At 47.2% G+C, this 25,851-nt stretch overlaps 1 protein-coding gene across 3 annotated transcripts in view; it reads left to right on the forward strand.

The window, feature by feature from the left end:
- The window catches only part of LOC114584574 (tropomodulin-2), a 56,776-nt gene extending 31,757 nt beyond the window's left edge, over positions 1-25,019 (forward strand). Inside the window, exons 5-11 of one of the 3 annotated variants that reach the window (XR_013390717.1) lie at positions 1,033-1,116; positions 7,207-7,337; positions 7,736-7,843; positions 11,230-11,373; positions 13,317-13,461; positions 16,406-20,175; positions 20,554-25,019. Coding sequence is in view for 2 of the 3 variants with exons in the window: in XM_028706555.2 (XP_028562388.2) it covers positions 1,033-1,116; positions 7,207-7,337; positions 7,736-7,843; positions 11,230-11,373; positions 13,317-13,461; positions 16,406-16,440 (647 nt within the window). In the remaining variant the exon portion in view is untranslated. Of the gene's footprint in view, positions 1-1,032; positions 1,117-7,206; positions 7,338-7,735; positions 7,844-11,229; positions 11,374-13,316; positions 13,462-16,405 lie in introns of all 3 variants that reach the window. The other 2 variants (XM_028706555.2, XM_028706556.2) reach the window with 2 other exon arrangements.
- The last annotated feature ends 832 nt before the right edge of the window (positions 25,020-25,851 follow it).

Raw genomic sequence — 25,851 nt, forward strand, 5'->3', positions numbered from 1 at the left:
TATTAAAGGTAAAGGGACCCCTGACCATTAGGTCCAGTCGTGGCCGACTCTGGGGTTGCGGCGCTCATCTCGCTTTATTGGCCGAGGGAGCCGACGTTCAGCTTCCGGGTCATGTGGCCAGCATGACTAAGCCGCTTCTGGCAAACCAGAGCAGAACACGGAAATGCCGTTGACCTTCCTGTCAGAGCAGTACCTATTTATCTACTTCTACTTTGATGGGCTTTCGAACTGCTAGGTTGGCAGGAGCTGGGACCGAGCAACGGGAGCTCACCCCGTCGTGGGGATTCGAACCACCGACCTTCTGATCTGCGAGTTCTAGGCTCTATGGTTTAACCCGCAGCGCCACCCGCGTCCCTATTCCATTATTACATCCATCCAAATCACACATTCTGTTAGCTACATAGCTGTGACTTTTTCCTCTGCACACAAAAGGCTAGTGTGGGGATCCTGATCTGGATTGGGTCCTTAGCATGGGGAACAGGAGTGCTTTAACCCTTTGTGCCCTCACTATCCTTAAAAGAAAAGAAACAAAAGAGACTCCCCCTGATTACAGGTTTGGGATTCCCAATCTGGACTGGGACCACAATCGAGGGTTAATGCCCCCTGGATGCTAGGACCCCTGTACTTTAAAGGCATAGCTATGACTCAGTAGCCCAAGTCCATAAGTTCTTATAGCACAAAGGCAAATGTAGATTTCTCCCCCCCAATTTTTCCATTGCTGGGCTATTGAAATCCTGTATTGCTGGGCCTTCTCAGTGGTGGCACCCACACTGTGGAACGCCCTCCCATCAGATGTCAAGGAAATAAACAACTATCTGACTTTTAGAAGACATCTGAAGGCAGCCCTGTTTAGGGAAGTTTTTAATGTTTGATGTTTTATTGTGTTTTTAATATTCTGTTGGGAGCTGCCCAGAGTGGCTGGGGAAACTCAGCCAGATGGGTGGGGTATAAATAATACATGATGATGATGATGATGATGATGATGATGATAGCTGAAGCTAACACCTGTACTCTTGTTGGTGGTTTTTACAGCTGTCCTAGGAGTGCACAACCTGGTCAACAACCCGAAGTTTGATGAAGGAACCACCACTAAAGATGGCAAAGAAACCGTGAAAAGTAAGCAGGCACTTTTCTTTCTCCCAGATGGTTTGCAAGCATCCAAGCAGGCAATGGAACCCAAAGGGGAAGTTCCAGACTGTTGCTGTTTTCAGGTGGGATTCTGGCAAGGGCTGAGGGCCTTTTGGCGGTTCCCTCACTGCGAGAAGTGAGGTTACAGGGAACCAGGCAGAGGGCCTTCTCGGTGGTGGTGCCTGCCCTGTGGAACGCCCTCCCATCAGATGTTAAGGAAATAAACAACTACCTGACTCTTAGAAGACATTGGAAGGCAACCCTGTTTAAAGGTAAAGGTAAAGGTCCAGTTGTGGACGACTCTGGGGTTGTGCGCTCATCTCGCTTTACTGGCCGAGGGAACCGGCATACAGCTTTCGGGTACCTTCCCACCTATTTATCTACTTGCACTTTGATGTGCTTTCGAACTGCTAGGATGGCAGGAGCAGGGGAAGTTTTAAAAGTTTGATCGTATTTTTAATATTCTGTTGGGAGCCGCCCGGAGTGGCTGGGGAAACCAAGCCAGATGGGAGGGGTATGTAATAAGTAAAGTAAAGTAAAGTAAAGTAAAGTAAAGTAAAGTAAAATTGCATACGGGCAAATCCAGGTTGCAGAATTGAAATGAATGCTCATTGAGTTGCCAGGGTCATCTAATCGCTGTGCAGTCAAATCAGGATGAATGCTCAACATAAATGGGCTGTATGGAAGCACATTAAGTTGCACCTGGTTTATACATTAAATATCTTCTAGGATAACAATGCATGTGCACATGACAGTGAACTCTCCTCTCAGCATAACTAGACACTGGAAGGAGCTCTCAGGAATTAAAATTGATGGCTGGTACCCAAATGTATGGGAAACTGCCCTAGCAGAAAAGTTAACCAACAAACTTATTATTTATTCAATTTGTATTTATTCAATTTGTATACAGCCAAAGGTCATCCAACATAAAAAGATAAAATCATGTGTTTTTCAAGCATTTCAAAGCAATTTAAAGTCCTCAATGGCTTCGGACCATGGCTTACTTCTCCCATATAAACCTGCCCATATATTAAGTTCTTCTGCAGAGCATCGTCTCTGCATCCCACCAACATATCAGGTACATTTATCAGGAAATGGGCAAAAGAGTTGGCTCCCTGCCTGCACCCAGGCTCTAGAACTCCCTTCTTGAGAAAGCTCATTTGAAGCCCTTTAATGGTTTTTCACTTGTATACATTGTACTTTTGGCCGACTTTAAACCAACTACCTTTGGATCCGGCCCTTTGTGTGGGGGCTGTTTAAGATTAACGGCGATTCCAGTTGTCTTCCCACGTTCGTAAAGCCCCTGGGAAATGTGGAAGAAACGGGGCAGTTTTTATTCCACCCAAAATGAGGCTGATGTTATAGCCCTCCCGGCTAGAGGCCTGTATGCTGCCGCCCTCAAAGGGCTTATGTTGCTAATTTGTGTCCCTCTGTGTGATTATTTTATCTCTCTTTTTTCTGCAAAGGTCCACCATTCCAGCTTGGTGGGTCTGCTAAGCTGCACTCCTGACACATATTTAGCAGCTAGGAATTTGCTTTGTCAGACATCTTCATTCCAAAAACAATACTCCCTTCCCTCCAGCAGATAGTTGTTGCTTTGTTTTCAGTTGGGGAGAAAAACGGTGAGGGATGCATTTAAGGAGCCTCTGAAGAAATAAGATTATAAGCAGACTGAACGAGGAGAGGCTCCACAGGAGGGAAGTTGAGGAGCTGTTGTGTTGCACTGGTTAGACTAGGGTCAAAGAGACCTGGATTCAAATCCTGCTGCAGCCTCCACAAAAGCTGGCGGGGCAAGCGCTGTCTCTTTCTCTCTCTTAGTCCAGTCTAGCTCATGGGACTGTAGCAAGGATGAGACCTGAGCGATATATCAATATTGTGGGAATGTTTAGGGATGTGGGGGAGGATATATTGTCTAAGATAGCCTATCCCACCTTCTCTTTACAAGTTCAACAAAATCAGCACAGTTAACATTCCCCTTTTTAAAACACACGCACAGCAGATAGCTTGCTCAGACTCGTTAGAGTCTCTGTAAATATTTCCTGGTATTTCCCCCGTTTAATCCCTCCTAAAATAAGATGCAAGGGACGCGGGTGGCGCTGTGGGTAAAACCACAGTGCCTAGGACTTGCCGATCGTATGGTCGGCGGTTCGAATCCCCGCGACGGGGTGAGCTCCCGTCTTTCGGTCCCAGCTCCTGCCCACCTAGCAGTTCGAAAGCACCCTTAAGTGCAAGTAGAAAAATAGGTACCGCTTTATAGTGGGAAGGTAAACGGCGTTTCCGTGTGCTGCTCTGGTGCCGGTTCGCCAGAGCAGCTTCATCACGCTGGCCACGTGACCCGGAAGTGTCTGCGGACAGCGCTGGCTCCCGGCCTCTTAAGTGAGATGGGCGCACAACCCTAGAGTCTGTCAAGACTGGCCCGTATGGGCAGGGGTACCTTTACCTTTTACTAAAATAAGATGCTACGCAGTCTTCTGTAAAGTATAAAACATTTACTCAAAAGTAATCATCTGTTCACACAAAGGTTCCCAGAATGCAGACTTAAAAGGTTAGAACATAGTTTAAATGTGGTGACTATCTCCTTATGGGAGAAAGCCCCCCCCCCTTCTTCTCTTGGCCTGGAGCCAAGGGTTCATCTTAGTAGTGCTGTTGTTAAGATGTCATCGATAGTGACAAGAGAGACAAGATGGTCGCCAGCCTGTGGTTCTGGTTCTTTCTTACTTCAAGAGAGGTCACGCCCATCTCAAGTTACACATAGGAAGTTTCGTCTCAGTCCTGGAAAGCAGGAAGTTTCGGCTGGAGGACTGAGACAACCTTCATGTCTACTCTAGCTGTTAAGTTGTGGGTGAACATATCAGACGACACAGCGATTCTTCAAACAGCTCTTGTTTATTCACAGGCCAGAACAGAACTGAACTGAAGGGTTCAGCCAGCCTGCTTATATAGAGCTCCACTAGAACGCAACAGTAACCACTTTCTGTAACTACCCAATCACTGAACGTCACTTTCAATCCCTTATTTGCATATGTGGACCTGAGTAAAAACTATCTACAGTATCCCCCTGCTGGCCCAGAGTGAGAACTTCAGTACATAACACTAGCAATGTTGTGTTTCACTGCACCTGATTCTTACATCCCACAAATATATTGCCCAGGACTGTGTATGAGGAGCAGACTGTGATGTCGGCTTCATTCAGCAGTATATCGCTGGTGAACCCGCTACTGCTCCTGAGTCCCTCTGCTAGCGACTTTCTCTTCTTGGCTGAGGAGTGAGGGGTGGCTGCTCCCCTCAGCTGAGCAGTTAAAGGATCCCCCAGCTTGGCCCTGGCTCCTACACAGAGCACCAGGGATGGCTCTGCTGGGGATGAGGTGCCCTCCTGCACCCCAGCTGAGCTGTCAGGCTTCAGATAACCCAACCCCTCCCATGGCTGGCAGCCAAGAAGTAGAAAAACTAGAAGAGTTCTTACCAAGTCTTTTATTCAATATTCACATAGAGATAGATGTAGAAATGCTGTCTCTCTCAGATAATGGCATTGCTCCGAGTAAAATCCCACCCTCTCCGTCTTTCCTATTCTACGTTATCCCTCTGTCGGCTGACCTGTGCTTTCTGCCTCTGGGCTTTCGGTTCTTCTACTCTCAATGCACGCCGGGTCCATAAACTCATTTAAGATGACCCAACACTAGCGAATCTCATTAGAAAGAGAGAAATGAGGGGTGTCCCTATTGTTCTACAGAATTATGCTGGTCTGAACTAACTTATGGACATTCTCTGCACGCTCCATCTGTGAATTCAATTGGTGCTCGTGAAATTGCCACATCTGCACATCCTCCAAGTGAAGAGCTGCTCACTTTGCCAACCCATTATTTGTCAAGTCTTGAGGTGCCTTGATTGCACTACCATTCTCAATGCTGGCAGCCCTGAGCTATATGAAGCAGCACTGATTATTCCTGCAAGTGCTTTTTTAAAAACAAAACAAAACAAAAACCCCACAGCTTTTAATGCTAATCTGCAATTGTAATTCTTAAATATTAGACTGAGATAAATAGGCTTAGACCACCCAAGCAGCTACCATATGGAAAGCTATACTTCTAGCAACCAGCGATCTCCAAGCCAAATACAAATTAAAGAGAAATTTGAGACAGGGAGCTGCCTTAGACTGTTCCAGCAACCACACAAGTTCTGTGTCACTTTAAAGAGTTGGGATGGGTGAATTTGTCAGCTTCAGCTCCTCATGAAAACCCACCGGCAATTCAAAATTTCTCCTATTATATGCACATTTTTATGCAATTTCCCCCTACAATTTTCCCCAATATAACGCGTGTTATTTTCCACAAACCTATGCAATTATATGCACTCTTGACCCTTTGAAAATGCATTTTTGTATACATTTTTTGATATAAAACCATATATCCTAAAGATATGGTTGTTGTGGTTGTTATTTATTAAATTTATATACTGCCCTATACCTACAGGTCTCAGGGTGGTGTCGGAATGACTATCTGAATAATGACTGTCACAACAACAACAACAACAACTTATTATTTATACCCCACCCATCAAGAATAGCAACTTATTATTATTTATACCCCGCCCATCTGGCTGGGTTTCCCCAGCCACTCTGGGCAGCTCGCAACAGAATATTAAAAACACGATAAAACATCAAACATTAAAACTTCCCTAAACAGGGTTGCCTTAGATGTCTTCTAAAAGTCAGATCGTTGTTTATTTCCTTGACATCTGATGGGAGGGCGTTCCACAGGGCGGGTGCCACCACCGAGAAGGCCCTCTGCCTGGCTCCCTGTAACCTCACTTCTCACAGTGAAGGAAACGCCAGGAGGCCCTCGGCCCTTGACAGAGTCCCACCCGAAAACAGCAACAAGTCTGGAACTTGTGTGAAAAATGATCTCCCAGAATTCCCCATCCTATTTGTGGGCGGTGAAATTGGGGGTGGGGGAGCATTCTCCTGAATATTTGGGGTGGGGGTGGTAATTCTTCTGCAATTTGGATGGTGACAAAAAAAAAGAAACTCAGGAAACTCCCTGGGAAAATTGCTGGCTCATGTAACACCCAGCATGGGATTTAGAAAGGTCAAATAACCAAGGAGCATCTTTAGAAACTGGGCATGTGGTGGGGACACATATCTTCAGGATGTCTTCCCTCTTTCCCATGACTTTACCTTCTGCGCAACCAGCGGGACATTGTTCCATGGGGGTAGAAAACCGACGATGTCCAGAAAGTCAGTCAATCCATCTGAACAGCTTTCAAGACAAGAACAGATGAAGGGATCTGAATGGCTGCTAACTGCTCCAACTGACTGGGCTTTCAGCTTAGCCAGGAATCCTTTCAAGCAACTCACCTGGTCTCCTAGGAAACCAAACATTCCCCAGGATTCCACAGCTGGTTGTGAGGTCAGAGCCTGGCCAAGGACGGGAGCCAATGGGCTCTGGGCTCCAGGAACACTCTCTCTGCCAGGCCCAGGGCACCACTGGGCAACCTCAGGCAGCTGCCAAGTGCCTGACCCTCCTTTCCCTCAGAGAATCCCGGGCACTGAAGTTTACCTCTCACAGAGTTACAATTCCCAGCAACTGAACAAGAATAAGAATAAGAATAGTTTATTTATACCCTGCCTGTCTGGCTGGGTTTCCTCAGCCACTCTGGGCGGCTCCCAACAGAATATTAAAAACACGACAAAACATCAAACATTACAAACTTCCCTAAATTTCTCTGTGTTTTTAATAATAATAATAATAATAATAATAATAATAATTTTAAAAAAAATCTGGCTCCCAACAGAATTAAAAGCGCAATAAAACATCAAACATTAAAAACCTCCCCAAACAGGGCTGCCTTCAGATGTCTTCTAAAAGTCAGATAGTTGTTCATTTCCTTGACATCTGATGGGAGGGCGTTCCACAGGGTGGGCGCCACCACTGAGAAGGCCCTCTGCCTGGTTCCCTGTAGCTTCACTTCTCGCAGGGAGGGAACCGACAGAAGGCCCTCAGCGCTGGACCTCAGTGTCCAGGCTGGATGATGGGGGCGGAGATGCCGTCCCAATGCATAAGTGGTTTATGTTCTTTTTAGACGTAGTCAAAGGTGAGAAGGTCAAGCCAGTTTTCGAGGAACCGCCTAACCCGACGAATGTTGAAGCCTCTTTGCAAAGGATAAAGGCAAATGATCCCACACTCCTGGAAGTCAATCTGAACAACATAAAGGTAGGGGTAGCATTGCTGCTCATCTGATTGCCCCATTGTGCCATTTTTTTTATTTGCAAATTATTCCTAAATGGTCTTGTTTTATAAAGTATTGTTACGACACTACCCCAATCTCTGAGTGGTGAGAGACTTCAGGGGTGCCTCCGCTTCACCCAGGGTTTGGTTACCTTGGAATAAGCAGAGACTGTGGCGTCTTTAGGATATATGGTTTTATTCACACACATATACAACTGAGCATATGGAGGATGGAGGGGCTCACAGCATTACCACCCCAACAGATATTGCTTATCCATTAGAATTCCAGGGAATGACCCTCGTTGTCCCTTCCAACTCTATGATTTGGATTCGAATTCAATAGATATTCATTTTTAAATATTGTATTTTCTCGATTAATACAGAATATCCCCATTCCAACTTTGAAAGACTTTGCAAAAGCTTTGGAAAGCAACACCCACGTGACGAAATTCAGCCTGGCTGCTACTCGGAGCAACGACCCTGTTGCAATTGTAAGTTTGAGAAGACTGTTCTTGGGAGAGAAAGAAAAAGTCTTAACTTTTGGCTGAATCAAGGTGCAGTGTTCCAAATGCCGAGAAGCTTTGTCTGTGGGAGTGCAAACTCAAAACCAGCTCCAGGGTCGCAGTGTTTTTGAGATTTTGTCAGCGAAAGTTCTCTCCACGGCTTTCCTCTGCCCTGTTTGAGAGTTCACTCTTTCTCCTTCTTTGCTGGATTTGGGAACATAGGAAAACTAGATTTTGTGTCTAGCTGCTGAGCAAGCAGAATCAGGCATAGCTCTCCTCACCTCTGCCTTTGATAGAAAAGACCTCACAGCTGTGCTGCTGTTAAAATGTACCAGGGTCCCAGAAGAAGAAATAAAATGGCAATTCAGCATACTGGTTATGGGGTCGCGAACTGTTTTAGGAAAAAAGTAACCTCCCTCACTGCTTAATGGCCAAGGGAGTCGCTCAGTGGCTTCATGGGCACCTGGGAAGAACCTCAGAGGCATCCTGTTGGTGACTCCTGAGTTACAACAATCCCAAGCACATTTTATCCAGAAAATAAATTACCGTATTTTTTTGCCCTATAGGACGCACTCCCCCCCCCTCCAAAAATGAAGGGGAAATGTGTGTGCGTCTTATGGGGCGAATGCAGGCTTTCGCTGAAGCCTGGAGAGGGAGAGGCGTCGGTGTGCACCGACCCCTCTCGCTCTCCAGGCTTCAGGAAGCTCTGCGCAAGCCTTGCACGCCCGGCGGGAGGTCCCGCAGGGTGCGCAAGCCTTGCGGGCGGCAGCCTGCAGCCTGAAGCACGGGGCGCGCTGCGGAGCATGCCCCGTGCTTCGGGCAGATGTCCGCAAGCCTCGCACGCCCGGCGGGAGGTTCCGCCGGGCTCTCAAGGCTTGCAGGCAGCAGCCTCTTCTGGGGGCTGGGGGGGAAATAATTTTTTTTTACTTTATTTCCCCCCAAAAAAATCTAGGTGCGCCCTATGGGGCGAAAAATACGATAGGTCCCATTTTAGAGCTCTAAGATCTCTGATTTGTAAACTGTATTGCTGGCTCACCAGCATCCATAGATGGAGGAAGCGAGCAAGTACAGTAGTACCTCGGGTTACAGACGCTTCAGGTTACAGACTCTGCTAACCCAGAAATAGTACCTCAGGTTAAGAACTTTGCTTCAGGATGAGAACAGAAATCACGGGGCGGCATCAGGAGACCCCATTAGCTAAAGTGGTACCTCAGGTTAAAAACAGTTTCAGGTTAAGCATAGACTTCCAGAACGAATTAAGTTCTTAACCCGAGGTACCACTGTATGTGCCCACACAAACACACACAGCATCCTTCATTCCTCTTCATCCCAGCATGCCTTGCTTCTCAGAACCAATCGCAGAAATGAGAATAAACTGCTGTTTATGCTGGCCAGGCTCCAGCATGCTAAATCCTCCTTCCGCTGAGTCTGTGGCCACTGCTTCATGCCTCGTGAGTTTTTCTTCTTTGAATCGGCAGGGGAGTCCCCACGTTACATGAGGGGACGGGTGTAGGCTTCACCGTTGGGTCCCCGGGACTGTAGAGCTGAAGAGACTTACTGGAGCTACGCGTTGCAAGAACGCTTTCCTGCGTGGCCACCCTTTGAAGGATGTTTCACATAACCTGTGGGTGTCGATTGGACAAAACCTCATCCCACAATTTTTTTTACTGAGGGCCAAACAAGTCATGGCATTAAACAGGCCTTTGCCTTTAACAGACCGTGGTTTGGCAGTATGTTTGGACCAGGCATAGGCAAACTCAGCCCTCCAGGTGTTTTGAGACTACAATTCCCATCATCCCTGACCACTGGTCCTGTTAGCTAGGGATGATGGGAGTTGTAGTCCCAAAACATCAGGAGGGCCGAGTTTGCCTGTGCCTGGTTTGGACCATGCGTAGTTCAATGGAAAGAAAGTTCCGGAATTGTGGAGGCGAAGAAGAAGAAGAGGAGGAGGAGGAGGAAGAAGAAGAAGAAGAAGAGGAGGAGTTTGGATTTGATATCCCGCCTTTCACTCCCTTTTAAGGAGTCTCAAAGCGGCTCACAATCTCCTTTCCCTTCCTCCCCCACAACAAACACTCTGTGAGGTGAGTGGGGCTGAGAGACTTCAGAGAAGTGTGACTGGCCCAAGGTCACCCAGCAGCTGCATGTGGAGGAGCGGGGACGCGAACCCGGTTCACCAGATTACGAGTCCACCACTCTTAACCACTACACCACACTGGCTCTCCAGGAGGGAGAAGCTACCCTTTTGATTGGGTTACCTGAGCCACTGTGGGTGGTTTCCAACAAATCAAAACACAATATGACATTAAACATTAAAAAATTCCCCGATGTCTTCTAAAGCTTTTGTAGTTCCTTATCTCCTTGGCATCTGATGGGAGGGAGTTCCTGTGTCTTGTGCCCACTATCCTAATTGAACTTACTGGGTGAAAGCATACACGTTGGGCCTGATCTTAACACCCAGGCAGAATCACATGGGTGATGGTGGTCCCTTAGCTAATGGATTCTGAACCATTTAGGCCTTTAAAGTTTAACACCGGCAGTTTGAATTGGGTATAGAAATACATCTGTAGGCAATGCATCTTGTGCCAAATGGATGTCAGGTGCTGCAACTTCACGTCATTAACATCAGTATCAAAACTTCCACAATCAGGACCTGGAAAAGGCACATTGTTAGTCTTGGGAAATTCTTACATAACATATCCAATGATAGGAGCCTATATTCTCCTGGGGCCACTACATGTAGGTATGTTGTTGTTCCTGTGGGATGTAATCCATGAGAGGCAGTCAAGTACAACATTCCTTGAAATGCTAGAGAAGACATGCGAGGGAATGTTTGGTCCAGCCAGTCGAAACTTCCTGTTCCTCCTGGCTGGAGCATCCTTCCTTTTGCATGTGATAGAAGGTGGGCGTGACCTAACCTGTCCAGGTAATAAAAGAACAAGTCACGCATCACACCTCCCTCTTTTTGGACTCCTTCATTTGACCAGCTTTTAGCTAGGACTGCTCTGCTAGCTCTCAGCTAGCAGTGGCAGTGGAATTATTCCCCCATATGGGGTAGATCCACATATACATATTTGTAACTAAGTCTGCCTTCAGGGATCCAACTGTGAACTGATGTAAGTAAACTTCTTTTATTGACTTTGAATAAGATTGTCTGCTGTGCATGTAAAAGGGGAATGTAAACTCTGCTAAGTAAAGAAACTTGCTAGCGCAAGTTAGGAAGGATATTAATGAACAATATCTTCTTTCCTGCCACTCTCAACAGTCTCATAGTTCCTATTACTACCCACCCAATACCAGCTGGTCCCGGGGCAGGTTACAGCGCTTTGTGGAGTATCCCGAGATCTGAACTCACACCACTCTTTTCCTCCCTTCAGGCTTTTGCAGATACATTAAAAGTGAACAAGACGCTGAAAAGTCTCAATCTAGAATCCAATTTCATCACGGGGACAGGCATCCTTGCCTTGGTTGAGGCCCTGAAAGGGAATGAAACATTGACGGAGATAAAAATTGATAATCAGGTAAGGAAAGGGCAGCAGACTGGAACTTAAGGGTTAGCTGGGAGGCAGCGCCCCAGGTCTTGTGTTCAGCAGCAGGAAGGCAAAGCTTTTGATTTTCCTTAGTACAAGGATGGGGGATCTGTGGCCCTTCAGGTGTTTTTGGACTCCCAGTGCCCATCAGCAGAATGACTGATGGTCAGGGATGATTGACACCATCTGGAAAATCAAAGGCGATCTGCAGAGTTGTCACCTGCCCCACACCCAGGGGCACCAACTAGAGGGGGCTGAGGGCATCCCCCCAAATTTCTAAGGAGGGGTCTGGGCCCCCTCAAAATTCCATGGCGGCCGTGCATGCATGCCACGGGGCATGCTTGCATCATGCGCACAAGCCCTGCAGCGTGCACACAACACGTCAGCACGCCCCGCAGCAATCGTGAGTGACGTCAGCACACTCTGTGGCATTTGTGCATGATGCCAGCACATGTGTGCTCGTTGCCCAGCCCCCCTCAATTGTGGGGGCAAGCTGGTGTGCTTGCCCGCACCTGATGGCACGGGCGAAGCCATGTGCCTTTGGAGGCACTGCTGTGATTGGCGCAGGGTTTTGTGCAAGCTGCGTCTTCACTTGCCCCACAGCTGATGTCATATGGTGTCAGACTTTGGGGAATCAGCTCCCTCCTCCGTGGCGGTAGAAGATCAAACGAAAGAAATGTCTTACCAGTTAGATTCTTTAATAATCACAGTGAGAGAGAAAAGAACACGTCTCCCTAGAATGGCTGTGCTCCCAATTAAGGCTCAGTCCCCCCTCTGTCCTTGTTAATCTACGTCACTCCTACGTCTTGTAATCTGAGTTTGTACCGTCTGCACTTTCTGTTCTGAGACTACCTGAGCTCTTCTCAACCTTGGGAAGAGCGGAGAAATGCTGTCCAGAGACTGTGAATCTGTTAACCCTCTCTCTCTCAGTGTTTCTTCTCCTAGCTGTTCCCCCTCCAGTATTTCCCAGCTTCTGCCTTCTGAACTATGCCCCTCTGCAAGCCACTATTCCAACTCTACTCTGTCCTCCTGTTCCTGGGAAGATTTGGGATCAGGGGGAGAGGGTGGCTCCCACCATTCCTCCTCAGCATAGTCCCTGACATATGGAGAAGCAGCCTTGTGAACCCAAATGGGGAGGCCTTGGGGATATTGGCCACCTTGGGAGCCGGATGTTCCCCACCACTACTGCAGAGGCTAGCCTTGCCCTTGGGCACAGGGACCATGCCCCCACCCCACCCATCTGTTCAGTTGGTATGTGAAGGGGATCTATGGGCACACAACCCATATGCAGACAGAGCATTCCTTTCTGCCCTGGCCATACTTGTGGACTGTGGGAAGGAATGGTCACTGTGTATGATGGGGGCATGGACTGCCGACATGGCTCTGCATCCGCCTTCAGATATTCTATAAGGAGGTCATCTAAACTCACCCACCCAGCACACACATGCACACACTTAAGATTTGCATAGATCCGTCCCTGGTTATCCTTGTTCCCCACTCCTCTCTCTGTTTGGTCTCCCTGCCTACCCCATGTGTCTAACCCTTGACTGGAAGCCCTTTGAAGCCAGCGACTTGCTTTTTCCTGTAAAGTACCATGTATGTTGGTGTGCTATACAGCCATACCTTGGGTTACAGATGCTTCAGGTTGCGTTTTTTTTGGGTTACGGACCACCGAAACCCTGAAGTCCTGGAACGGGTTACTTCCAGGTTTCGGCAGCTGCGCATGCGCAGAAGCGCTAAGTGGCGCTTTACGCATGTGCAGAAGCACCGAATTGCAACACATGCATGCACAGGCACGCAGCTGCGGGTTGCGAACGTGCATCCCGCACGGCTCACGTTCGCAATCCGAGCGTCCACTGTATAAAGCATTGGAGGAAATCTGTGTGTCTGCTTCTTTGTGCTAAGGAAGTAAACATTTCCACCTCCTTTCCCAGAGACAACAGCTCGGCACAGCAGTAGAGATGGAGATTGCTCAGATGTTGGAGGAGAATTCACAGATCCTCAAATTTGGGTACCAGTTTACAAAGCAAGGCCCAAGAACCAGGGTCGCAGCAGCCATCACTAAAAATAACGACCTAGGTAAGACCTGCTGGTCCTAGCAAGACCTCTGGGACCTTCTTCAGTTGCCAAGGTAACATCTCCCAGCCTTAAGATCCCCTGGTAACATTTCCTCACTAGTCTGAGAATGGTACCAAACATTTTTTTTACAGTAGCACTTTTTCAGAGTTAGGATTTTGGGCAGTCGTGCTGGGGAACCTCTTATCCTGTACCCTAATGTCAGAGCAGAGAAATGCCATTAGATAAAGGCACTTTCCTGCCTCCTTTGGGCTGAAGCAGAATGATGCTTGTATACCTGTACAGTGAAGGTAAAGGGACCCCTGACCATTAGGTCGAGTCGTGACCGACTCTACGGTTGTGGCGCTCATCTTGCTTTATTGGCCGAGGGAGCCGGCGTACAGCTTCCGGGTCATGTGGCCAGCATGACTAAGCCACTTCTGGCGAACCAGAGCAGCGCACGGAAACGCTGTTTACCTTCCCGCCGGAGCGGTACCTATTTATCTACTCGCATTGCATGCTTTTGAACTGCTAGGTTGGCAGGAGCAAGGACTGAGCAACGGGAGCTCACCCCGTCGCGGGGATTTGAACTGCCAACCTTCTGATCCGCAAGCCCTAGGCTCTGTGGTTTAACCCACAGCGCCAGATGGGGAAAATGTGGCTTTTCCAGATATTGTTGGACTACAAATCCCATCATCCATGCCTGCTGGCCACATTGGCTGGGACTGATTGGAATTGGAGTCGAGCAGCACCCAAAGAGCCACAGGTTCTCCATCCCAGCTGTATAGTCAATAGCAATGGAAATGAGTTCTAATGCTTATGTTCATAACTTGGATGTGGGTGACTGTAGCTGTCGGAAGCTCCTCTCTCTAACCTTTAGAGGGCATTTGTTCATCAGAAGTAAAGCCAGGCAGGATTCCTTGTAATGGTGGAGACAAGATGATCGCCTTGGCTTTTTGATGGTGCGATGCAGTGATTTTAAAAAATGAGCTGAGAATCAGAAGCCTCTCTTCAAAGTTCAGCCATGAGCTCAGAGGAGTGCATTTAACTTTTCAACCTTACATTAAGGCTGTGTACACACCATACATTTACAGCGGGTGGCGCTGTGGTCTAAACCACTGAGCCTCTTTGGGTTTGCCAATCAGAAGGTTGGCGGTTCGAATCCCCACGATGGAGTGAGCTTGTGTTGCTCTGTCCCAGCCCCTGCCGACCTAGCAGTTTGAAAGCACATCAGTACAAATAGATAAATAGGTACCGCTGCGGCAGGAAGGTAAATGGTGTTTCCGTGCGCTCTGGTTTCCATCACGGTGTCCTGTTGTGCCAGAAGCGGTTTAGTCCTGCTGGCCACATGACCTGGAAAGCTGTCTGTGGACAAACGCCGGCTCCCTCGGCCTGAAAGCGAGATGAGCACCGCAACCCCATAGACACCTTTGACTGGAACCCAGGGGTTCTTTTTACCTTTACATTTAAAGCACCGTCTAGCTTCCCCGCAAACAAACAAGAACAAATGTTCAATCAGCAGCCAATGTTGTCTAATCTGTCCGCAAACAAATGAGGATGAACGCTCAATAAATAATCTGGATGCAACTCTGATGGTTTGCTGGTAACTTTGTTTTAACTCCAGACTCCATTGACTAGAGACTTCATGCACTGGCACAGCACAAGCTTTGTACAGTCGTACCTCGTTTTTTGGCTGGGATCCGTTCCGGAGCCCCGGCCGCTAGTCGAAAAGGACGCAGGGCAAAGCGCCGCATCTGCGCACACACATGGAGCAGTTTGCGCTTCTGTGCATGTGCGGTGCACATGCGCGAGCGGCAAACCCGGAAGTAACCCATTCCGGTGCTTGCGGGTTTGCTGTGGACATTCGCCGGACTGGACGCTAGACAAGGCGGACGTTTGCGGAGGTATTACTGTATATAGAAGGGTTGGGATAGCTCAGTATGAGGTGCATGAGACTCTTAATCCTAGGGTTGTGGGTTCGAGACCCACATTGGGTGAAAGATTCCTGCATTGCAGGGGGTTGGACTAGATGACCCTTGTGGTCCCTTTTCAACTCTACAGTACTTTGATTCTAAGGTCCCAGGTCCAATTCTAGAAGTAGGGCTTGCAAATACTCCTCTCTGAGACCCTGGAGAATTGCTGGAGATGCCAGGGACTGAATCGGGGAACTTTTCCATGCAAAGCAGTTGCTCTGCCACTGAACTTCAAGCCTTCTCTCCAGTAAGCTGCAGCTTCACGCAAACTTCACATAACTTGCATTGGAAGAAGGGCAAGACACACCTCTAATACATAAACACAACACAGTTAATTTTTTTTTTAAAAAAAACATTTATTAACAATTTCAACATAACAAATTATCAAAACAAATCTTCATTATTGCCCCCCTTTCCCCCCTCCCCAACAAACCCTCCCTCCCGAAACTTCCCTCAGCTCCTCTTTCTGATTTCTCAACTCATATTATTCTCTGCATATTGTAAAATTGTATACATCCTTATATTATCTGTCTACTATATTAACCCTCAATAAATTTGTGTAGGTTTATTCAAAACCTGCCAAGGAGTCCAGTTCATTTTGTTGTCTTTTTAAATAATTTGTAAAAAGTTCCCATTCTTCTTTAAAGTCACAGTTGTCCTTATCTCGCAGTTTGCATGTCAGTTTCGCCAGTTCTGCATAGTTCATCAATTTCTCTTGCCACTGTTCTTTTGTTGGGGTTTCTTCATTCTTCCATCCTTGTGCTATCAAGACTCTTGCCGCTGTTGTTGCATACATAAATAAATTCTTTATTTTCCTTGGCAGGTCTTGCCCTACAATCTCTAACAAAAATGCTTCTGTTTTTTTTACAAATGTCATTTTAAACATAACACAACACAGTTAATTAACTTTATTTCCCCAAGTTGCAAAATTAGTAAAGCGCCTCGTGACACTTAGCAAGCTGCGTTTTCTCTCCCCCTCCCCCTTCTCTCTCTAGTTCGCAAGAAGCGTGTGGAAGGAGAACGTCACTAGCCTTGCCAGGAGGTGAACAAGCTAGACGTCAAAGAGAGCTGTTCTATCACCCATCTCAGAGAATTCACTGGTCTTAAGGGAAGACACTGGAAAGTCTTTAGAATGAAGCTGCTTGCGTTCCATTATCCTATCCCCCTCCCCACAAACCTTTTTTTTAAAAAAACGAAATTATTCAGCCTGATTTTTCATAAAAACATACGTCTTCTTTTTAATCAGTTATGTAAAGCCAAAATGCACACCATGCTGGCCAAATAGGCATTCATGTGGATGTTCTGAAACCACTAGAAGTCTTCCGTTGACTTAAAAAAAATAATCAGTTACAAGATGCTGGATGCAAGGCCAGGGCTCACAAATGAGTGTGGCACTTTCTCAGTCCTGCTGAATCCTTTCAGCATAAGTAAGGACCGGTCTCTGCAATGCCACTCTCACACTCTTTCCTTCCACCCTAGCAATCTATAATCATGCCTTGGATTAAGGTGGTTCTGAGCCTCTGGTCCTGGGCCCTGCCCAAGACGGGAATGGGAGGGCCTAGGATGGGAAAGCCCAATGGCAACCTCCTGTCCCCATTAAATTCACAAGGGCACAGTCCACTAGGAAGGTCTCCCCACTGAAATGAATGGGAGATGCCTGGTGAATTGTTCCTCGGGGATCAGAACTGTCCATTTCTCGCTCCTGAAACCTACCAGTTCATCTTGCCTCGTAGGAGAGCAGGATCTGGTCCACTTAGCTACCTTCCTGAGCGGAGCTCTGCGTGGATCATAAAAGGGACCAAGAGGTCATTTTTAAAGCAGCCTCTCGCATCCAGATGGGACCATCTCTCCACCAGCAACCCCCCACTCACCAAACGGATCGGCCTTTGAAATCCAGTCTACAATGTGCCAAACAACAGTGAGTAGAGAAGAGAAGAGGTTACTGAACAAAGGAGTTTGTGCTAAGCCACACACAGGCTCATTGCGGACAGCACAACGTGGTTTGCACTAACCATAGTTTAGAGGCCAAAGTGTGGTATGAGCTTCCAAACATACAGACAAACCATGGTTCAGAAGAGCTAGTCTGCTTTCATTTTCCATCTGTCAGCAAACCACATTCCATCCGCTCAGCACTCATAGTTCTTGTGGTGTGGTTGCCTCTGGAAGTGGAGTGTCACAACCACAAACATATTTAGCTCAAACTACGGTTTGCCGATCTGTCAAACCTTGGCTTCTGATCCTGGTTTGCTGACAGATTGCAAACCATTGTTTATTAATTCAGACATCACCGCTAACCGTGGTTTGGTGTTTTCTGAACGTAAGTCATGCTGTAAGGCTGGAATCACCACCTGCCCAGCCTGGGCATCATCTGGAGACAATTCTTTCCTGAACCCAAACAGTGGTCATTCAAACACTGAGCACAAGGGAAAATCCCTCCACCCAGGCAATCCAAGGAGAAATTGAATTGGGCACATCTTCATACCACCAAAACATCCTGTTCCCTATAACCATTATGTTGTGTGAACCCATCTGTGCAATCTGTCTTGTCAAAGCCTACTTTGTTTACAAAGGTTGGAAGTTAGGCTAGCCTGGTTTCCGATCTGTTTTGTCCTGTTGGGTGAGGTCATGTAACAAACACTAGCTTTGCCAAACCTTTAATACATTTACAAATTATTATTGCTGTTATTTCAGGAAGCCGGGGTTGCCACTAACAGTCTCTTTAACTTAGAGCAGTGTTCTAATAAGCAAAGGTGCTGTGTTTTTCAAACCATTTCATGTATGTGTTTGTGTGTGTGTGTGTTTAATTACTGACATTTGCATTTATTGCTATTGCTGGCTGCTGAGACTCAGAAATTCCCAAATAGTGGCTGTAGATTGATCTGTGAGTAGCAGAAGAGCAGTGAGTGAGATACCAGATTGCAAGGGGTGGGTTTATTGTTAATGTAGGGACACGGGTGGCGCTATGATCTAAACCACTGAGCCTTTGGGGCTTGCCAATTGGAAGGTCAGAGGTTCGAATCCCCGTGACGGGGTGAGCTCCCGTTGCTCTGTCCCAGCTCCTGCCAACCTAGCAGTTCGAAAGCACGCCAGTGCAAGTAGATAAATAGGTACTACTGTGGCGGGAAGGTAAACGGCATTTCCGTGTGCTCCGGCTTCCATCATGGTGCTCCATTGCACCAGAAGCGGTTTAGTCATGCTGGCCACATGACCTGGAAAGCCGTCTGTGGACAAACGCCGGCTTCCTTGGCCTGAAAGTGAGATGAGCACTGCAACCCCAGCCTTTGACTGGAGTTAATCGTCCAGAAGTCCTTTACCTTTTTACCTTTTTTGTTAATGTACACTCGCTCCAAAGGCAAGCCTGACTCAAGATCCAGTTCTATCAATGAGTCCTCCTTCTAAGAAGCTTTACATAAATGTCCTTAGGGCTGCAATCATACATTTCTTTACCTTTAGAGGATTGTACTGTGAAATAGTTGATACAGCAAAAGCCAGTTCTTGCCAGTGAATGGGAAAAGGAGGAGGTTAGAAGACGACTAAGGGCTGTTTCACAAATTACACAGGGGCGCACTCCTGTTTGGCACTGGGTGACTCATGGGCTATAGGGGGAGAAATTTGGTTTGGTTCACATTTCAAAGCCAATCTGTTGCCTCGGCAGTTTCCAAAATAATGAGAACCAGAACACAGGCATGCTTTCAAATTTGCACTTACCCGAATTCTGTAGTGTAATTCTCAAACTAATGCTTACAGAAATGCATCAATTAGGTTAAAGTTTACCTAAAAATGAATGTGTTGATGAAAATTACATACAAAAACGCGTGGGATTAGGAGTAATTGCTTGCAAAAAGTGTGTTCCTTAGTGAAAACTACATACAAGAACGTGTTTATTAGGAGAAATCCGCACTAAAATGCTGAGGAATTTACATGAGGACTTTGTTTAATCTCAAATTGCGAACTAAATTTGAGATTGGAAAAATGAGAGGCTTCCACACCTCTTTCTTGTATGATTTTTGCAAGAATGCATTGCTAACATTTTCACTTTTCGCATCTATTGGTGCACACAAACAAAGATCTTAGACACATAGGTAAGATGCATCAAACGTAATGTGCGAAGAAGCCTAGAGAAAGGGCATTTGCCCAATTTACCTTTTTAATCTCTGAAGCACATTTTCCATGGTTCAGCAAAAAGCTGGCAGAGCCACAGCAGTGAAAATAGCACAACTCTTTCCTTGGCTGTGGGGAGATTGTGGAAAAAAGCTTTCTAAATTCAAAATGCAATTTAGATATGTCTGTTTCTGTGTGTGCAGACACTAACTTGTAGTCTGCAAAATAACCTTGTGTAATGAGAAGCACCAGATTGCTCCATCTTTTATTTGAAAGAATGGCAGCTTATTCTTGATCCCCGCAAGGAAACAAGGAGAGGAAATGTAATCGCCCATTTTGCTGCTATAAACTCAGTTTAATAAATGGGAATAGAAAACCGAAGCTAGCAAACAGCCTGGCATTTTTAAATTACTGCAGGTCTGAATCCACCCCCAGCAACCTTTCCCTCTCTCTGCTCCCCACCCATTCTTAAGAATATTAGAAGAGCTCTGCTGGGTCAGGCTGAAGACCCATCTGGTCTAGTATCATGTTCTTACAGTGACCAACTGGATGCCTCTCAGAAACCTGCAAGCAGGACCTGAAAGAGCAGTGCTCTCGCCTCTTGGGTCTTCAGGAGCATACTGACTCCAACAGGTAGACCACAGATGCCATGGCTAATAAATAGGTAAAGGTAAAGGTACCCCTGCCCGTATGGGCCAGTCTTGACAGACTCTGGGGTTGTGCGCCCATCTCACTTAAGAGGCCGGGGGCCAGCGCTGTCTGCAGACACTTCCGGGTCACGTGGCCAGCGTGACAAAGCTGCATCTGGCGAGCCAGTGCAGCACACGGAAACGCCGTTTACCTTCCCGCTAGTAAGCGGTCCCTATTTATCTACTTGCACCCGGAGGTGCTTTCGAACTGCTAGGTTGGCAGGCGCTGGGACCAAACGATGGGAGCGCACCCCGCTGCGGGGATTCGAACTGCCGACCTTTCGATCGGCAAGTCCTAGGCGCTGAGGCTTTAACCCACAGCGCCACCCACGTCCCCCATGGCTAATAAATAGCATTTGATAATTTCGTTCTTCATCAATTGGTCCAATCCTATTTTGCCGCCACCCAAACTGGTGACCGTCACTACCTCTTGTGGGAAGGGGTTAAGTGTTAGTATTTTGTCCATCCTGAATCTTCGTACATTTATTTTATTTAACAAAATTTGTTTACCACTTAAAGAGGAGGAGGAAGAAGACAAGTTTGGATTTTATATCCCACTTTATCACTACCCGAAGGAGTCTCAAAGCGGCTAACATTCTCCTTTCCCTTCCTCCCCCACAACAAACACTCTGTGAGGTGAGTGGGGCTGAGAGACTTCAGAGAAGTGTGACTGGCCCAAGGTCACCCAGCAGCTGCATGTGGAGGAGCGGGGAAGCGAACCCAGTTCACCAGATTACGAGTCTACTGCTCTTAACCACTACACCAAGCAGCTTTATCAAATGGCCCCAAGTTCTAGTATTATGAGGGAGAAGTTTTTCTCCCCATCTGCTTTCACAATGGATATTATTATGTACCTGTGTTATGTCCCCCAACCCCCGTTGCTCACCTTTCCCCTGAGCTAAAAGCCCCTAACACTGTATACTTTCCTCATAGTGGGGTCGGTGGATCATTTTTGTCGCCCACCCTGCTTCTTTCAGGTTTTCTAGCTCTACAATATTCTTTTTTGGGGGGCTGAGACCACCAGAACTCTGTACACAGTATTCCAGGTGTGGTCTGTCCTGAAATCCAGTCTCCCTTCTGCTCCCAGGCAGTCTGTGAGAAGGAATAGGAACCGCGCACGCCTGTGGTCCAGGCACTGTGAAGCAGCTCCCGTTTGCTTCGGCTGAGATCTTCGCTTGCATACTAATGATCGCTTGATATTGCAGTCCTCCGGTAATGAATATGCATCTGTGAGCTCAGCCTCAGGGTAGTAACTTATGACTGACTCATGGCTCTGTTTGTAATCTCTGGAATGCACTGTCAGAGGCAGTCTGGGAGTCATAAGCGGGGGAAAGCGGTGTTGCGCTGAGGTTCTGCCTGTGGGCTTCCCATAAATATCTGCTTGGCTAGTGTGAGAACAGGATGGTGCCCAGAGGAGCCCTTGTTCCACCAGGGCTCTCCTTAGGCTCTTATGGAACCCAGCAGGTTTAACTGGGGTCAATGCCTTTTCTCCCCATTAACCTACAATGCTGTTAAAACGCAGCCTGCCTTTTAGCCGGGCAAGAGCTGCAGGGCCCAATTGCACTCATGGAAGGGCAATGAGCAGAAATCATGCAGAAACAGGACGGCAATGTAGTATATCTCCTGCAAGGCCCTTGTGGGGAAAGCCTGGTGGAAGATGGTCAGGATAGTGGAATCGGGAAAGGAGGGAGCAGTGGGTATGGGGGCACTTAATCTACCATGTTCCTTCTGGGGCCAACTGATTTCCAAACATGTATCTCTGAATTCATGCTATGCAAGGTACATGAGCACTGTGCATTCATAGCATTCGCCGGGCCTGTGGCAACTTGGCAAAGTAATATTTGTGTGTCTGTGGCACATCAGCCTTCTGTTGAGCATGCCCACGGATGCAGCTTCTGTTTCTGAAAGTGCAGTAGCCCTATAGTAAAGTTGTTTTCTAATACACACAGGGGGACGTAGGTGGCGCTGTAGCCTAAACCACTGAGCCTCTTGGGCTTGCGAATCGGAAGGTCGGTGGTTCGAATCCCTGCAATGGAGTGAGCTCTCATTGCTTTGTTCCAGCTTCTGCCAACCTAGCAGTTTGAAAGCACACCAGCGCAAGTGGATAATTAGGTACCACTGCAGCGCCATTTTCATGCACTCTGGCTTCTGTCACAGTGTTCCATTGCACCAGAAGTGGTTTAGTCCTGCTGGCCGCATGACCCAGAAAGCTGTCTGTGGACAAACGCTGGCTCCCTCAGCCTGAAAGCGAGATGAGCGCTGTACCCCATAGTCACCTTTGACTGGACTTAACCGTCCAGGGATCCTTTACCTTTCCCCCTCTGCTCGTTATGTGAACGTTTGCATAACGGACAATTTCCTGGGAACGCATTGTGTTCAGAAAGCGGTCCCAGGAAATTGCCCGTTATGCAAATGTTCACATAACGAGCAGATGATTTCCATTGTTTCCTATGGGAATATTTCCAATCCGTGCTCTCTCTCGCCAGTCTTTCTCCCTGAAACTGCTGCAACCAATCAGCAGAAGCCAAACAAGGGAAAAACTGGTTTGTCCAATCTCCTTCCCTCCCTCCCTGGTTTCTGCCTGAAATATCTGATGCCGACCAGCAAAACACAAACAAGTAAGGAAGTGGGCAAACTCTGGCTGTTCAGATATCTGAATCAGCCATTTGTGTAGTGAGGATTGGGTATAATTCTTTGTGTTTGGATAAATGAGATTTCAGATAACAAGAGCAGGACTCTTTAGACAGGCTTGTAACTATTTACACACCTGATTTCGTGAGGCAGGTAGTAGTTGTCTCTTGCATGACCAGGGAAATTTTAACAGAAATTATTTTGTTCTCTGGCATCCCATTGTAGTCCAAAAGCGATTAACTTCTGTGCGTATGGGAAGGCTGCTAGTAAACCTTCATCTTGTGGTCTAATCACCTGTGTGAATTTATTTGCAAAGCGGCTCTTATCCTTATTTGCCCTTAACTGGTGCATGTAAGCGTTGGCATGAGTGTTTGGATTCAAGAAAAAATCCATGCTGTTTTCTTAATTCTAGGCACATTGGAGATGACTTAAATAAATGTGGCTTTTCCTAGAAGTTGGTTACTTAGCAAATCAGTTTCATTCAACAAAGTACACATGAGATATCTATCAATTCTCCTTCCTGCACGCTTGCTGTTGTTGCAGTTAGCAATGTTCAGTTTAAGTTTCTTTATCTTGACCCCAAGCTAAGAAAGCTCAGGTAAGGAAGACGGGTGCTTGGGAGAGAGCTCAGACTGGGAGCATGCACAGGAGCGAGAGGCTCCACCCTGATCTGATCAACAGCTTCCCTGTGCTTCTTCCTCCTTTGCAGCTAGCCAGACACAGCAATTGGAGTTTGTGCCTGGCTCACTTCCTCTTCTGCTTTTGTCCTGTGGCCCTGGGAGAGATCAGGGGTAGCTGAGGCTGGCCATAAACCCAAGCAGTTGCTGTGGAGACCTCTAGTCCTTGGGTAGAGATATCTGCATCCATTGGCTCTTCAGGTTCACTGGCAGTGTGAAGATCTGCTGGAAGGTCTTTCTGCTCCTCAAAGGAGACCTCAGGTTCAAGGTCTGGGCCAAGCAGGGCAGGGCAGAATCTTGAGATATATTTAGAACTGGAAAATCATTTTGGAAGATGCAATTCAATCAATTCATTTCCCCCAAACCATCCACGCCTGATGTCAGGTGTGAAGTCAGGTAAAGGACAGGTAAACATGTGGCTGCGAAGGAGCCACATTTGGGAGCTTCAAGTTCACTCACGGTTGCTCCTTGGCAAACAGGGCTCACTAACAATCAGTTGATCAGCCCTGACAGCAAGTCGCTTTGAAGTTGTCCATTTGCAGGTGTGGTACGGGTGCATACCGTGGCTGCAAAGTGATAGTTCTTCTCTTTGGAGAAAGCCCCGCCCACCTGCCAAAGTGGCCCACAGTTACAAGTGGGAGAGGCAAGGATCTAGCCCACCAGGCGGAAAAGCTTCCTCTCCTCTCCATTGATTAGGCAAAAGGATCAAGAGCTTGACTTGGTTTTAGGCAGCTTACTACGTTCCATGAATAGGGATCCGGCCTTAGCAAGGATGCCCTGGCTCATATATTGCTTTCTCCTTATGGTCACCCTGAGAGGGCCATTCTTAAATGTATGAAGCAGAGTGCTGTGTTAATTGATTCTTCTTTGATAAGGGTGCCCTGAATGCCAAGAGTGTAATTATAATTGTAACCTCTGTATATAAGATGCTGTGTTTGCATGCGGTCATTCTGTTGGTCATCCTGCCTGCTTGCTTTCTTTTAAACTCCGTGTCAAATGTCACTGTTGCACATGTCAATTGATCCAAGCCATATAATGGGTATATCATTATGTGAGCAACATTTTGTAAGATTATGCTTTGTTGCTGAACCCAGCCTTGTAGCCCAATTCATCTTCCTTCTCATTTCTCCTTGGCGGACTTTTTGCACTCACGGGAAAAGAAATGCAAGAGTCATAGCATTTAAGTGATTCATCATTAGATTATTTGATTGGAAATATTTTGATCAACTAGGAGGTGCCTCCAGTTAGTCAGCATTTAAAAATAATTTTCAATATGTATCAAAAAATTTAGATGACGACTAAAAGGGGAATGCTCTTTAAATATGCCACAACCCATGTATGCCTCTCCTAAAAACAAAGGAAGTGTTCTTTCTCCTCTTTAGAATTATTGTTTCCTCCATATTTTTATTATTTATTCGCTTTGTAAACTGCTTTGCGGTTTTAAAACAATCGAGCGGGGTATAAATTTCATGACATAAATAAAATAAACGGTCACCCAACAGTGCTATCCTGTGCATGTCTACCCTGATGTAAGTTCTACTGGCGACAATGGGACTTGCTCTCAGGTGAGCTGATAGAGGGTTGCACAACCAAACATACACAGATCAGCCCTAGTAAATATTGCAACTAGTTGGTAGGTGAGTGTAAGGTAAAGGTAAAGGTACCCCTGCCCGTACGGGCCAGTCTTGACAGACTCTGGGGTTGTGCGCCCATCTCACTCAGGAGGCCAGGGGCCAGTGCTGTCCGGAGACACTTCCGGGTCACGTGGCCAGCGCCGCACACGGAATCGCCGTTTACCTTCCCGCTAGAAAGCGGTCCCTATTTATCTACTTGCACCCGGAGGTGCTTTTGAACTGCTAGGTTGGCAGGCGCTGGGACCGAGCAACGGGAGCGCACCCTGCAGCGGGGATTCGAACCAGCGACCTTTCGATCGGCAAGCCCTAGGCGCTGAGGCTTTTACCCACAGCGCCACCCGCGTCCCTACATGAGTGTACATGAGGCTAATTGGAAGCCTGCTATCTGAATAGTTACAAGTGACTGCTTCTCCACATACCTGAATACATGGTTCTTATCATCACTTTGGCTTGATGTCAGTGATGACAAGCTCCTCTGGAGAGAGAGGGCTCAGCCTGGCATTGTTTGGTTGTCTCTATTAGGCTCCAAGTGATAGGGACGCGGGTGGCGCTGTGGTCTAAACCACTGAGCCTCTTGGGTTTGTTGATCCCTTGGGTTGGCGGTTCAAATCCCTGCGACGGAGTGAGCTCCCGTTGCTCTGTCCCAGCTCCTGCCAACCTAGCAGTTTGGAAGCATGCCTGTGCAAGTAGATAAATAGGTACCACTGTG

This window comes from Podarcis muralis, chromosome 14 (assembly GCF_964188315.1).
Source record: "Podarcis muralis chromosome 14, rPodMur119.hap1.1, whole genome shotgun sequence".
Taxonomy (NCBI): domain Eukaryota; kingdom Metazoa; phylum Chordata; class Lepidosauria; order Squamata; family Lacertidae; genus Podarcis; species Podarcis muralis.